This window comes from Canis lupus, chromosome 33 (genome assembly GCF_011100685.1).
Source record: "Canis lupus familiaris isolate Mischka breed German Shepherd chromosome 33, alternate assembly UU_Cfam_GSD_1.0, whole genome shotgun sequence".
Taxonomy (NCBI): domain Eukaryota; kingdom Metazoa; phylum Chordata; class Mammalia; order Carnivora; family Canidae; genus Canis; species Canis lupus.
In genome coordinates, this window is record NC_049254.1 from 17,025,592 (window position 1) to 17,041,497 (window position 15,906).

General features: G+C 44.4%; 2 protein-coding genes across 12 annotated transcripts in view; both read left to right on the forward strand.

Annotated features, from left to right (window-relative positions):
* PLCXD2 (phosphatidylinositol specific phospholipase C X domain containing 2) overlaps nucleotides 1–6,351 on the forward strand; it is a 49,185-nt gene extending 42,834 nt beyond the window's left edge. Inside the window, exon 4 of the mRNA XM_038582781.1 lies at nucleotides 219–6,351. Coding sequence (XP_038438709.1) covers nucleotides 219–378 — 160 coding nt within the window. The 3' untranslated portion in view covers nucleotides 379–6,351. The remainder of the gene's footprint in view (nucleotides 1–218) is intronic.
* A 5,114-nt stretch (nucleotides 6,352–11,465) lies between these two features.
* PHLDB2 (pleckstrin homology like domain family B member 2) overlaps nucleotides 11,466–15,906 on the forward strand; it is a 217,085-nt gene continuing 212,644 nt past the window's right edge. For 4 of the 11 annotated variants that reach the window (XM_038582782.1, XM_038582785.1, XM_038582784.1 and 1 more), the window contains exon 1: nucleotides 11,479–11,702. The gene's annotated coding sequence lies outside the window, so the exon portion shown is untranslated. Of the gene's footprint in view, nucleotides 11,703–15,906 lie in introns of all 11 variants that reach the window. The other 7 variants (XM_038582783.1, XM_038582786.1, XM_038582787.1 and 4 more) reach the window with 3 other exon arrangements.

A 15,906-nucleotide genomic window follows, 5' to 3' on the forward strand; every position in this document is an offset into this window, starting at 1 on the left:
AGACAAATCATCTCTTCCAGCGCAGACACCCTGGGAGTACAGTTCTCTAGTGGAGGAGACATCACTTCATCCCTGAAAGAGACACATCGCTTAAACAGATGAACCACTGGGGGCTTGTGCTTTCATTGACATACTTTTGTCACATTAATGGAAATGTCTTTCTTCCATTTCTGGAAGAGTTCTTTTAAACTCTGCTCTCTGTTCTCCCTTCTGTGTAGGAATCTTCCTGCCATCCTGGACTGGGTGAAAACTCAGAAGCCCGGAGCCATGGGAGTCAACATCATCACTTCTGACTTTGTGGACCTGGTGGACTTTGCCACGACTGTCATTGAATTGAATGACCTCCTACAGGAGGATAGAGCTTTGGCTAAATGCTGATTTGATTTTTGATTTAATGTTGACTTTGTTGATCTCGGCCAGAGTTCTGAAGGGTTTCCTATTAGGATGGCCCTGGGCAGTGATGGGAAAGTAGGAGGAGGAGGGCATTTTACCCTCTTCATAGGGCTATTTGGATAACATACAGAGCTTTTAATTGCATTTTTCCCAAAGGAGACTTTTAAAAAACTTTTAAGTCCAAGGGAAGAAGCATGTTTCATGTGATCAAAGTCAGGGTCTTCCCAGTGGCTCATGATATTGAATGTAATAGGGAATTGGGGTCTCCAGGTTCCATTGAGTGTCTCCTACTTGGCCCAGTTTCCTGCTGTCTTCCAGGACAAATGTTGTGTTTGAGCCAGGGAGAAGACTGAACCCAAAAAGGCATTTTAGTCAAAAGAATGGCTCATTGCAGGTGTGGAAGGCCCTGTGGGGTGGCTCTAACATCAGCCTAGGGCTTTGAGGGAGAAAAGGGCCAAGCACCGGTTCTCTCTGGCATGTTGAATGTCACCACTTCTTCCCTTAGAGAGTAAGACTTATTTATCACCAGGCTATTCCAGCCGCAAGCTGTTCTCGCATAGCTTGTGCTTGGGAACTGGTCACCTTCATTCTTTAGATAAACAGTGCATATCGCCTTTGGTATCAGAAATGTGTGTCCCAGTCTTAAAACACTGATTCCTTTCTATTTCTATTGGCCCCTTCTGAAAAGTGAAAGGAGCAGTGGTGGGAGATCCTTTCAGTGTGGGGCCCAGCAGGAGATAGACACGCATGTTTGTTGCATGCCACGTTTCTTTGGTTTAATCCTATAACTTTTCCCAAAATGGCTGCCAGGTAAACTCCTGCCTCATTCTGGCAAAGTCTTTTTTGGAATGGGATCTTCAAGCCAGGTCTTGGAATGGCATTTCGTTGCTATCTGCCTAGGACTCTGGTCCGTGCTGTGACACGTAACGCCGACGGAAGGCATCTGGTTTATGGCACCGGGGAGGCAGACTCAGTATGTGTGGGGAAGTGCAATGGATTTAAGGAGGAAGCCCCAAGTGAGTTTGGAGCTGTTCTGTAACTCCTTGAAAACAAGACTACCTCGGGACATTCAGGATGACTCGTGTGTCATCAAGGGAGAGATACCCAGTGTTGGAACATTTCCAGCTTGTGTCTTGATTGTTCTACTTTCTGCAGGTTGTTTTGAGCCTGCTAATCACCACTGCAGGAGGCCTCTGAAACTCAAGAGGGGATTCTTCTTTTTTTAATTGATAGGAGGTACTTATCTACAAAGAGCCCTCTTGTGTTTTTATTTATTTATTTATTTATTACTCTATTTATGCATTTATTTATTTATAGATTAAGTATCTTCAGTGCTTCTTACCTCGAGAGCACTCACAAAGGAGCTTCCTGAACTTTGTTCACCTAGGCCTGATGCTGCCCATGCCTTTCAGGACTGTGAGTGACCTCTGACACACTCTGACCCGGCCGCAGTTGTTCCCAGCTCCCCAGTCGTGGTGGGACAGGGAGCCCGTGTGGGTGTGGTCCAGACCTGAGCACCCCCTACCCGGCCATGCACCACAGCAGAGGATGCTACGGGTCATGAAGAACTCTTGAGGAAGACTCCAGCAGGAGGTCACAAAGGAGGGAGCCAGAAAGAAAACTGGGCATGGGAGTGTATATGCAGGGGTGCTCCTCAGAACTTTCCGAGGATCTCTAAGGAGATGTCCCTGTCTGGATTCTTCAGGAAGAAAGATAACCATGGAATCCTTGATGGATGTGTGTGTGCACGAGGATCGTTGGGCCAGCCCCCTGCGGCTTGCCATTTCTACTCCGCCATTCTCATGGCTGGGTCTTCCAAGTCGCCTGCAGAGGGGGGCACCCGGGGTGAGCTCCAGGCGCATGCCCCAGCCTTGGTCTTCCAGACTCCACTGGAGGTCAAGTCAGTTCAGCCCTGACCTGTAGCATCGGCAGCTGAGGGGGAAGACACAACGCAAATGCCTCTGGGAAAATCTGGTTTCACGTTTCCTGCTCCTGCATTTGAACCCCTTCTCCCAAAGGTTTCTGGGATTGTCTTGTCAATTTCTGAGGGCCTTCTCTGGGAAGGAGTAAGAACGGAAATGCCCTCCCTTTCTCAATTGTTCTTCAATTCTGCTATTAAACCCCAGTGGCAAGCTCTGAAATCCCTGGCCTACCCTCAGGGATTTCTTTGTGTCCTTACTGTTTCATTTGGTTTTATTTTTAACTCTCTTGGTCAATTGCTAGGGACTAGATCCTTGCCCCTTTTAACCCTTTGTTACTTGGCAAAGAGATCGGGAGGCAAGAGGAGAATTACTCTGCTCTGTTTTATTTGAGCCTCAGCTTTGCCCAGGTGCTTGGTGCTATGAGGCCAGGTGTGTCGGCAGGTATCTCCACAGGATGCCAGTGACACCCAAGGGCTGCTGACTGTTCAGTGAAATGTTTACTTGATTTTTTTTCCTTTAGTTTTAAAAGATATAATTGCACTTCTCTTGGGTTGTAACATGTAAGTGCACCTCAGTGTTTGCCTGGTAAGACGAAGTCATCGAGCGTGACACAGAAGCACAGAAAATGATCCCAAGGTCATGTGTGTGGAGTCCTGCTGCATGTGGCAAGTGCAGGTGCTCACTCCCTCATAGTGCTCTGAGTTGTCATAGTGCTCTGGTTGCATTCTGAAATTCTGCACAGGATTTCTGGGAGACCGGAGGAGAAGCATTTGCAGTTCACTCTCGATAAACACCCTTGAATTGGCAGATTCTCTGCTCCAAGGAACAGTTGTTTGACATATCACAAAGGATTTGTGCATTCTGCTCTTGGACCTAAGGCCAAGCAGGCGACTCCGTGATAGGACAGAGGGAGTAGGTCTGTGACTCATTCTGCAACCGCCAACAATAATAATGGTTGACCCAACCACATCATTTATTCTCGTAAGATCCAACAAGGTTATCGTGCTTCCTCAGAATTCACTTCAAGATCAACTAAAAAGCTACTTGACTGAGCCAAAGAAGGCTTTAGTTTCGGAGGATTTGGGGCCACAGTTATTCTGAAATGTAAGCTGAGTTTTTCATGAACTCTCTGGACCATTTGCCACATTTCCATGGCTTTGTGGCAGAGAGGACAATCACAGGCTTCAGTTAGATTAGAGCAGTGTTTAAAAGGCTTGGACTTGGAGCCTATTAGAGGTACCACTGTGGTTTCACGGGCACAGAAGAGAGTCTTAGGGTTGGGGAGAAAAGTCAAGATAGAATTGATGGAAGGGAATGATAAGTTATTGAGGATTTAATTTTAAGTGAATGGCAGACTTAAGAGGGTCATGCCAAAAAAACACATGTATGCTGTAGGAGATTCTCCAATAATTAACTTATTTTTCCTTAGCACCGAGTCCACAACCCCTGAATTCTTGGGAATAGTTAAGCCACAGTACAAACCCAGGATTTTTATATAAACTCAAAGAAAAGCACAAGATCTGAGCCCAGGTCATGCTCAATCTTAAGAATCCTAGTTCTTCTTTCATGACCTCACATTCACATCACAAAGTTTGATCCTGTTCAAGAAGACAACGTGGTGGAGCATTCTGGAATAAAATGCAGTTTTGTGGTGGGTCAGGATTTCATTTCTTTTTTTTTTTAAATCCTGCCATACGAAAGGGCTCCCCAACGAGACATTATTACAGCCTGGCAAGAAAGCGTAGTGCTTTCTAAAGGTAGAGAAACAGAAGTTACAACTGAAATGAAACGGTTTCTGTTCATGGAAGACCTAGGACTACTACACAAGTTCAGGCCATCTTACTGAATGAGTCCGTGCCCCAGTTGAAGTTTCTGTGATGTTCTTTATTGGCTGACTGCAATTTTTTACTCTAAGTCCTGGGAAATGGAACAGGCTAACAAGTGGGGCACTGCCATGAGAGTTCTCCCGGCTGAGCAACCAAGTAACCCTAGGCTAAGTCTGCCTTGGTTCCTTAATCTGGAATAAAGATGCCGTCTGCCACTTTAGTGCTGTTCTGCAAACCTTGGTTGACTAGATCCCCAAAATTTCAGGCCCCTTATGATTAAATTAAATGCCTTATACTCAGGGAGGTGCCCGGTTGTGGTAATTCCTCCTTGTGTGGCATGGGAAAAGAAATGCTATTTGGGTTCATTTCTCAAAAGTGTGGTGTAGGATCACAGAACTAGTGCAACGCCGGCACCTTTAGTAATCCATATAATGAGATGAGTGGAGCTGCATGAAATCTGCTGCTGCACACTTGAGCTCCTGAGAGGTGGGCTTTCCCAAGTGCATGCGAGGTCTTATTATGCCAAAAGGCAATGAACAGAAATTGGTAACATCAGATGTCCATACTGACAGGAAGTTTTTTTTGTATGGCAAAGAACATGGTTGTCCCTCTAAACTCTACCAACTTTTCAGTACTCCTTGGCCCTCTGCCTCAGACTGCTTCCTAGTATTTGCCATCATAACTTTGTCACTCGCAGATATTACCTAGGGATACACAGCAGTGAATTGATTAGGTGGTAAGTGATTTAGCTGGAAATTAATTCCAAATGAAAACAAACAGCTCTTTCTTACCCCAGGAGATGTACTATCTCCTTACCTTCTGGCTTCCTCAGCTTCCTACTAGACATGGTGACACTAAAGCTACTATCTCACTGTGTTGGCCCTTAACCTAGAAGAATATGGTACAAAATACTATTGATGTTGTTGAAATAGCACAGTCTTAAACACTATAAAAAGATTCTAAGATAACCCTTTTGATCCTGCAGTGGATATAGCATCGTAGTCTTTCCTCCAAAAAAAACCAAAAAACACCTTACTCTTAGGAGTTTTCAGCCTCCTTTCTAAACCACATAGTTTGGATAGTTTTTTTTTTCTCTTCCCGGGGAACTCAATCCCACAGTCTATTGAGAAAACCTCATCAATAGTCTAGGGGCATTTCCATCTCATTCCTTCTGACCTCCGCAGAAGACCACTTCCTCCTCTCATCTCCTGTCTGTCCTTTATCATCTGCCAATCACTATTCATAAGAATTGGCAAAACTTACACAGAAAGGCACACACTCAATGATGCCCAAATGCACTCTTATCACAGGTGATTGCTCCTCGTTCCCCAGTGTATAATTCTGACTCCCCCACCCCCAACACACACACACAGAATCTGATTGGAACCCAGAACCTGAGGCCAGCACTTCATTCAAAATGGCAAGAGCTTGCTCACCAGCTTGGAGCCCAACAAGAAGCACAGCACTTTGAAGTCAAACAGGCCTTCGGTCGCTTTGTATATTTGCAGTTTTACCTTTGTTATTAGTCTGTAGCACTAATAACACTTGAGTCATGAATCTGTAGTATCAATATGATAAATCTTAGGACATATTCTAGACGCAGTGGTACCTTGCTGCTGTTATACTTACTAATTTATACCCCCAAATTAAGTATCACATGCAGATTGTGTATGCATTGTTTGTACTGTATATATGCCAACTGTAATACTTAACCTCGCTGAAAAGCACTTAGAAAATACAGAGATTGTTATAGTCAGAATATATCTTGGTCAATTCAGATGATAGGTGAATCTGATAAATAGGCTCTTAGATACTACGTTTGTCCTCTATGCTTGTTTTATACTACAGTGCATGCTGTTTGCTAAGTGAAGTAAAAATAACAATAAATTGTACCAATTTTAAGGTTAGAGTTAAAATTTTACATACATGCTGCTTGGTACTCTGAAATGTATTTTGTGGCTTAATTATCTTATTCACACACATTTCACTTGGCTTTTTCCCTCCTAGGAAATAATTGTTCAAAAATATTTCTCCTTGTAAACTGGATCAAACTGCTTAATTCAACTGAAACATTGTAAAGCCAGATTACCTCATTTTAACTGTGAAAAAAAAACCTAATAGATATGATGACAGTATGTCTTTTCTTGTATTTTAGTTGAACTACCTAAATAGGCTTAACCCTAATAATAAATATAAAATGTCAGTGGGCACTTTTCCTTGTTTCTATAAGCGTTTTATTCTTGGCCCACTTCTAATATTGTTTCAAGGCTATAGACCCAGCATCAATAAGGTATCTTATCATATGATGTGGATGAAGGCATATCGGAATTGGCTGCACATGCCCGTGGTCCCCAGGATGAGCAGGAAATGTGTGCACAGCCTCGTCACCTTTACTTTTCCAAGCTTTACCCCCGGCACTTCAGCTGTTTGTTGTAGGCTTGGGCCAGGTCCTGGGGGCCCCAATACTCACCCGACCACCATCTCCAGCCCGTGTTACTCTGAGTGACTACCACATGCCCGGAGATAGAACAATGCAGAGATTATATGTTTGTGCACACACAGAGTAAATAAGAGTGGGCATCCAGGCTCTGTTGGCAACGAAGATTCCACTCTTTCCCTTGTTCTTTCCTAATTCTTTTTGGTAGGATACCTGAGCCTACTTAATTTTAGTGAATTTCGCTTTTTGCCCTATGCCTTGCAAAAAGAATGGGTTGAGGTGAGAGTCCTGTGTATGAATTTAGCAGAGATGAAATTAATTCCGTTAATTCCATTCATTTCATATAGTTGAATGTTACCACAGCTAATTAGGGATAATCACATTCTGTTCAAGTTAAGTAGCAATTGAAGAACAAGGTCATAGATTTTTCACCTGTATTTTTAGTTAGTCTTTAGTAAATCTACCATCCTGTCTTCTGGTTGGCTTTCATAAACACCACATTCAGTCATTCCCATTTTTTTTTAAAGATTTTATTTATTTATTCATGAGAGAGAGAGAGAGAGAGAGAGGCAGAGACATAGACAGAGAAACAGGCCCCCCTTGCAGGGAGCCCGATGTGGGACTCAATCCCGGGGCCCCAGGATCATGCCCTGAACTGAAGGCAGACGCTCAACCACTGAGCCACCCAGACATCCCCACATTGGGTTTTCATAAAAAAAAAAAAAAAATTACACAATGAAGATAAGGCTGGGTTTAAACGTAGGCAAAGTGGGTAAAACCTGCATGGTGTAGTTGCAGACTGTACCGGCCGGCCTCAATTTCTGAACATACACTTGGGTTGAAACATTGCTCTGTGAGAATGGAGCCGGTACATTATGTACAAATTAATATTTCATATTATAACTGGGTTATGAACATTCTACTGAGCACAGAAGCTATGGCAACAGGCATTTCAGAGATGCACAGCCCTGTGTTTCTATTCCCACTCTAGCACGTCCTGGCTGTGTGACTTTAGGCAAACTAACATCTCTAAATATACAGGACATAGGACTAAATACCTCCTCTAATAAGTTATTGAGGAGTTCACATAGGAAACTATACAGAAAGCATTTTAGCACAGAGCCTGGCACTCAGTACCTTCCCAAGAGTAGTTCCTAGTCCTGAGGATGGAGACTTTGCACCCACCTCCTCCGAGGACCCAGCAGCACAAACCCTTATACATGGCTAACTGCTACCTCTTGAGTTTACTGGTAAATGAGTTAGCAGAAACAAATTCATAAGAAGGGAAGCAGTTACATTCAGATAGTGAAAGGGAACGTACTAGATCACTGCACCAGCTACGCATTGATCACCATGGGGTTCATGCCACTGGTGCATGCTGGATGGTGTGACGTGGAAGGTGGTCACGTCCTTGAATAGCGTTCATGTCATTAGCCACTTAATCATTCTGATTAGTAGAGAGGAAATCTCAGCTTAGTGATGAAACCCCTGTAACCCTTATGTACCTAGCAAAAAATTTCAAAAAGGCAACATCTAACGTCATCTAATGTCATTTTGCTTGGTTGTATGTATTCTCTGGGTACCGTCTCTTTATGGCAAATGATAATGGGTTTTCAACTGTGATATAAAATTTCCTTTCAGGGGCACCTGGGTGGCTCAGTCGGTTAAGTGCCTTTGGCTCAGGGTCCTGGGCCCCCTGCTCGGCAGGGAGTCTTCTTCTCCCTCTCCCTCTGCCCCTCCTCCCTGTTTGTGCTCTCTGTCTCTCTCTCTCTCTCTCTCTGTCTCTCTCTCTTTCAAATAAAAATCTTTAAAAAAAAAAAAAACTATTTCAAAATAATTTTTTAAACTGAAGTTATAGGAATGACCTTTGCTCATGATCCTTTCCGGGCTGAAGAAATCTGCAGTTGACCGTACCCCACACTTTTGTCAGGAATTGGGTTTGGCTCTGCTCTTTTCGAACATTCTTAACTAAATAAATACGTACATAAACAAACTGCTTTTTGAGATGGACAATCCCCTCTTTTGTCACAAGGAGACTGTCCATGTCCCCTGCAGAAGTCCCTGCCCAGACCAGCCTCTGCATGCGGTCCCGGGGGGGAGGAGGCCCGGGCCCCTGGGTCCCACTGTGGCCACACCGGGTTCCAGGGAATACTGGGAACAAACCTGGCTGCTTTGCATCCCTGAGGTTAGGATGCCTGGATACCTCGGATTTTTGTTGTGTTTTTTTTCTTCCCCCAGATCAAGAATTCTTCGTGATCAGCAGTATGTTGCTTTGTTTATCCCTCTGTAGCTCTGCTCACTGCAGCTGAAGGAGTGTTATTATTGTTAAGACTTGAAACCTTTCATTCTCAGAGAGGGTGGAAAGGTGCCAGGGAGGGACAGTGGCCGAAGCCCATGTGCCTCAGACCTCACCCAGGATGGCCTGGGCAAGTGCCAGTTAAACAAAAGTGCTAGTCAGACCGGCTGTTTGCACAGCTGGGCAGTGTTTTAGGAAAGCACTGGAAGGGGGACACAGAAGTGTCAGCCTCCGTCCAGTAGCATCCTGCAACTGAGAAAAGCCTTGGGCAAGCAGATGGCTTTAATCTAAGGGGCCTTGGTGTCTAAAGATTGGGATTTATCCTGTGGAGAAAGGCCTGCAGAAGCAGAGCTCTCATTGCAAAAGGGGGCCACTGAAAGCTAGTCTTTGTTTAACCTGAGAACATCTCTGCTTTGTGGCCTGGAGACTTTCCTATCTTGATCCTTAATGGGTGTCTGCTCAGTCGAGGCCTGAGTCTGGTTTCTAGGCCTCCATGAAGTCTGCGTGGACCTGGAAGAAGGCATTAGATTGCCTTTTGCAAAAGCTGCCTCCCAACAACCTTGCAGGTTTAGGACTAACTGCCACATGTCAGAGGGGTTAGCGGACTACTTCAGCGAGACCAAAATGCCCTGACATCACACACAAAATTTTGGAAGTATGTGCACTTCCTGCTGGTAGAGGATCCGTAGCTCTCCTCGGATTCTCAAAGGAATCTATGATTCTAAGAAATTTACACACCACTGTCTGTCAAGTACCTGTGAGAATGGACTATCATTGAGAGGTTGTTGAGCAAGCGAAGATGGCTGACAGGCTCGTACCAGAAAGCCTGGGTCTTTCCTATTTAAAAAAAATGAACTAAACTAAGACTCATATGAATTTGTTGATTATGGATGCTCTCTTTCAAAAAATAAAGTTGGATAAAGGAAGATAAAAAGGAATGGACTAAGCAAGTCCAAGGGACCCTGAGGGAGAGTCAGATGGGCTCCAGCATGAGAGGGCGGTAGGAGATGGGAGATGGGAGAAACCAGGCACACTGGCAGACACGGACAGTGACTGGGTGCCCTGCACAGGTCTGAACGTCACATTTCGAGGGATGTGGACAGGTTGGAGCCTTTCCAGAGAAAGACAGCTAGGAGGGAGAAGGGTCTGGAAGTCGTGTCACATGAGAAACTAGAGATGCTGAGTTTAAAAAGGACTGAGAAAAAGGTGATGGGGATATCTTCAAATATTTTCAGATTGTTACATGACTGAGGTATTAGAATCTTATGCATTTAGAGGTGAGAGGACCAGAGAGCATTTGTCCAGGTGCTAATGGCACAGGAGAGAAAACGGAAAACCAGACAGAAAACACTGGCCTAACGCAGAGCTGGGACAGGAACCTGGTCTCTGAGTCTCCTCCCAGTGTCCTACCCCAACATCTGCAACTGCCTCCCTGAGTGCCTGATATGCAGGGAAGAACCAGGACCCATGAGTTGGCATCGCAAGAAGGTAGAGTTTGGCCCAATAAAAGGCACTCCTATCTGAGGTAGTGAGCTCACCAACAGGCAGAGTATTTCTGAGAGAGTGTGTATTGGTTTTCTATCACTGATATAAGGAATAACCACAAGCTTTGTGGCTTACAAGAGCACAAATTTATTACCTTTCAAGTCTAGAGTCAGAGGTCTGAAATGGGCCAGCAGGGCAGCGTTCCTTCTGGAGGTTCTAGAGGAGAATTCATTTCTTTGCCTTTTCAGCTTCTCGAAGCCATGCTCCTTGGCCAGGAGCATTTCTTGCATTTTCAAAGTCAGGAGCTTAGCATCTTTAACCTCTCTCTGACGCCCCTTCTATCACCATGTCTCCTTTGATTCTAGCATCTTATAAGGACCCTGTGATATACGGGGCCCACCTGGATAAGCCAGGACAATCTTCCATCTCAAAATTCTTAACTTGATCCCACCTACAAAGTCCCTTTTACCATGTAAGGTGACACATTCACAGGTTCTAAAGATTCGGACGTGGACATCTCTGGCGGCTCTTCAGCCTACCACAGAGTACTATGGAAAGTGCATTGACATTGGCACCGTTTTATAACAGTGAGTTCAAATCCCGATTTAAGCACCTACTTGTTGAATGGCTATTACCTGTTTGAGCTTCTGTTCCCTCATCTATAAAATAGGACTAAAATTTCAAGGTTACCATGAGGATTTATGCTAATATACATACCCGTTCAGTATACAGCACACATTCAATAAATGGCAGCCATATTTGTTCAAGGAATTTCCAGATGATTCTCACCAGGCAGGAATTCAACAGAAGAAATTCTATTAAATGAGAGATTTGCTAAAGTGACCTCCAAATTCCCTTTTGAGGTTGCTACCAGGAAAAGAAGTGAAATAAAAGGGATTTTCCTCCCCTGTATACTTGTCTACCTCACAGATCTGGTTGCAAGATAACGGCTTTTCTGGATAGTCAATCGCTAACAGATCTGCTTTCTGCCCCCGCCGTGCTGCTATCGGGCTTGAGCAGGACTGAGAGCCTGGACTGGTCTGTAATGATTGGCCAGACCAGGCAGCTGAGACCAGCGCAGGCTCCCTCCTTCACATCTGTCAACATACCTGGCTGCAAGCAGGCCGCAGCCAGTGACCACCGTCTGCAGGGGCCAGGGAGAGCAGGAAAGCAAATAGAGGGGAGCACCGTGGTTTTGTGCTTGAGAAAAAGCGAAAACCTGTGTCGATGCTTCTTATCACCGTCCCAGACTCTTCAGCAAGGATTGGAATGGTCGTGGGCCACCACTGCTGAGTCAGGAAGGAATTTGAGAGAAGAATCCAGATTCCCAAGCAGCAATCAAGGTAGGCGATCGCTCTGGTCATGGGCCTTTCTCTCAAGATGACAAAGCAAGCATTTTGCCCAGCCTTGTAGCCAGAGTGTCTCCGACGATGGTCTACTGAAGGAGATGGGTTGCAGAGTTGTGGGTGTGTATCGAGAGAATTCGATCATTTGTCCACCAACATAGGTCTGCAAAGAGGGCCGTCTTTTTCTTCCCTCCTCTCTCCTCTTTGAAAATTGTCGTTGTTCTTCTACGTATTTCAAAGGTTTAGAAAGCTTTCTATCTTTCATTATAAAAATCATATTTGTGATTTCTTGAAATTCTTCCATTAGTCTGGGCTCTTCAAACATGACTTTGTTCCAGAATTTTGTTTGCATGAATTCTTTCCACTTTCAAGCTATAGCAGAACGGTTTGCATTATAATTCTGAGGAACATGCTGTCTGCGCAGAAAGCTGTCAAGCTCAAATGATAGGATTTCCCAGGAAGCCGTGTGCATTTTTTGGCTTTGGAACCTAAGGAGTTAAAAGTCTTGAAACTGCTGGAGCAGAATCAAGCTTATTTACCTAAGCTTATCACCCAGGGCAGCTGGGTCAATCATTTACTGACGAAAGGTTGTTTTCTAACTTGACAGAGGACCACTGAAACCCAGGCCTTTCTCTGTAGAAGAGACACAAGGCAACGTAGAAGGTAGCGCTCTCTGGGGCTAGAGAGTTGTAGCCTCTTTCTCCTGCCCGGAGTTGTAAATGCCACAGGGTCCTTCCTGGCTCAAGAACAAACATGAACAAGACTCATGCACAAACTGAATACCTGATGTCACCTCAGGCTTAAGAGCTTGTGGCTTCTAAGAAGCTTCCCCTACTTCTGGAGGTCTACAGGGAAGAAATAGACAACAGAACAAGTTATTAAGCAATGCTCCAGGGGGAACAAGATTATCAAGTAATCACCAAAAACATGGAATGTTTCCCCCTTCAAGTCTACACATTCCAGAAATACGTTCTTTTTAATAAACACGATCCCATCTTCGTTAGGTCTGAATCTAACTCCTCCAGGAAGGCTGTCGTATTGTCATCCTGTACACTTGTCAGGTCTGTGCAATGGCTCCAAGCTCTTCTCATCGTTAGAAGCCCTGGTGATGATAGAGAAGCCTTATTTTTTCTGAACTCCCTTTAGAGAAAGAAAGGGTTGAGCCATTTTCCCACCAGCGTCATGTTTGACACGATTTTTGTCAATCATTTATGGGATGGAAGCGAATCCCCTTTGATGTGGTTTGTGGCTGGAATTTGTATGTGGCTCAGGCAGTTAACTAGATGCAGGAGTGGAGGCCACGGCAGAGGGTGGCCCAGACGCAAACCCCATGTGCGATTTCGGGTGAGTCTGTGGCTAATTCCCAGGAATGTGGTGAAGAATTATGGAAACTGATACATTTCTGTGAAGATATTAGCCCTGTTTAATGTTAAGTGTGCTTCTGGCTGGTTTCCAGAGAATGTTCTTAGATAATGCATGCGAGGGGGGTGGTTTTGAAGAGGTGGGGGGAGTGTATCAGAGCATTCCAGGGCAGTGGCCAGATTTACCCACAATACCTTGGGCTGCCTTAGGGACAGACAGGTCTTATCTATCCTCTCTGCACAGCATAGGGCTTAGGCCAAACTTCCAGCAGCCCTCGGGAGTCTATCCAGCTTTTCTTCCCATTTCGTGCATATTGGACCCTAGGTGGGGGGACGGCACTCTTGAGATTGACTGGACAAGGTAGACTGTATTGTTCCTTTTACAGGTTAGAAGTAAGAATCCAGAAGTTAATTAAATTGCCCACGTTTACTCAGTCAGAGGCTGAGCCAGGATTCTATCAAATTCTGTCTCGTACTCAATCCAGGGCTTTTCCCAAATGTCATGGAGTTAAACACACACAGGAGCAGAAATTGTGGGTGTGTGGGTGTTGGGGAAGGGGGGGTCACTGAGGAAAGCAAGGCTGACTAACGGTGTTAGCAGTTCACCACTGGCCCTTGGATGTGCCATGGCCAAGGCCAGCTGGGTCCCTCTCTAACCAAAACACCAGCAGCAACTAGACAGGACCTTCTTCAAGGGGGAGTTAGGGGAGGAACAGGCAGGGAGCAAAGACAAGTTTTCCCAGTCCTGGTAGTGACAGTCACTGGAGTCTTCCCAGTCCTGGATATTTCTTAAGTAAACGCAGGGAATTTTCAGGCTAGATCTCCACTACCCCAGAAATACTTAAGTACAATGTTGGAACTATTTCCAGGGGTAATAGATGATACCATTCCAATCCTTCTCTGGGAACTAAAAAAAAAATTAATTACGATTTCACTTCACCTCAGCTCATATCCACACATTAAAATCCAAGGGATTTGGACAGAAAGAAGCTTAAAGCAGGAGGGAACCTTCAACAATCTATCACGTCAAGGCTCCCAGTGTCTGCAACCCAAAGAGATCCATGTGAGCCCGGAGTCCGAAGGGCTTGTTGGTTGGTGTCAGTCAAGCAGTAAACGAGTCAGGTCCTCCTTTTCTATGAAACTCCCATTTCACTTCTGTTAGGATGCATCCTAAAAATTCCATTAGCTGTCTGGCAGAAATTCCAAAGCAGCCACAATTCCTGAGCATTTACAAGATCAAGATAAAGAAATGCCACTGTGAGATGGGGTTGGATAAATATCTTCGAACAAAGAGTTTCTTCTTTATACTGACCCACCTCATACATTCCAAAGAGTGTGATATAGCAAAGGCATTACAAATAGGGATCGCAGTGCCAAGTCCACCGAGCAAGCGCCCTCTTCTGAGACAGCTGACCCTGCATGAACTGGACTCCCATGCTATCATTTTTATGAACTAATGTTTATTAGGATAAAGAGAAAAAGTTGAAGCTGAGATACAAGGACTCATAACATTTCACCTTTATCTAGTGCCTCTGATGACCGGAAAAGGAACTGCTCCCTTTTTATCTCCATTTTTAAAATTTAAGCCTTATAACAAACTTATGCGATTTGCTCAATCCATGCATCTCAGATAGCTAGTAAGATGAAATTTAAATTGGGGTCTGTCTGGCCAAAGCCTGTGTTCTTTAGCACTCTGTTTTGGGGAAAAATACCCAACTGTATCTACACTATTTGTATTCCAAGTGTAAAAGAGGACTGGAGGACTCCATAGAGTCCTTTCCAAGTTATTAGCATGGACCTTCAGAGTATATATTTACGACTCCCTCCCCCAGGTGTTCTTGATCCTATATAGGCATAAAACTCAATATCACAGGAGACTTCATCTCCTCCAGGAAAGTAACAAGAAAACACACGTAACTCACCCTCTGGTCACTATTTTGATCTTATGAAAGAAAATTCTCCTTTTTCTCCTGGTTCACAAACATTGTTTTGTTGATCTGTTTGATTTTAATGTAGCATAGAGACAATTTTTCCATTTATTGTACCAGGAATGTTTATTTCCACAGTCAAATCTCTATTTGAAAAAGGGAAATACATCCAAACTCCCCATATCTGGTTTTCTTTCATGTTCATCACAGCCCTGTAAGTGGGGTGTCATTTTCAGATGACATCTTTGCAGATCAGGAACCCGACACTCAATAAAGGTGAGTGCCCTTCTCAATATCACTCAGCTCACAAGTCCTATAGTTTCATGGGACTCCAAATTCTTTGCCTTTTTTTTTTTTCCCCAAAGCACAAGCAGTTCTCTGGATTCTTCAGGTTCACAAATGGTGCGAATGGGACAACACAAGCTATTTTCAAAAATTAAAAATGCCAACTGACTACATCGCCTGTTCTCGGGCTACAGAGACCTACTCAAACGTTGATTGCTTTGCTTTTGGTTGAGATTCTATCCGGTCAGCATGGTGATGCTGTTACTCTAATTAGATTTTCGCTGAATAGCGAGAATGAACATACTAATTGATACTTAATAAAATTTGCCTTAAAGGCAAAAGCCGTTCCACCCATGAGCCCATAAGCAAAGTTAAGAGATGAAAGGAATTCTTGCTGGGAAAAAAATGTCAGAAACCACTGGTTGCATGCCTGGGGACAGTATATATGGGTAGGGGTTACAGGTCCCCATGGTGTCTCTTGAGAGACACAGTTCCTCTTGGTTAACCCTATGACCACATGGTGCCTTGTGGTCAAGCAGTCACCCAATGGTAGAAAACCTAAGGCTGTCCTCCTACAGAGCGGGTATCTGTAATGGGTGTTGTCATAGTACCTCTAGAAGCCACCCA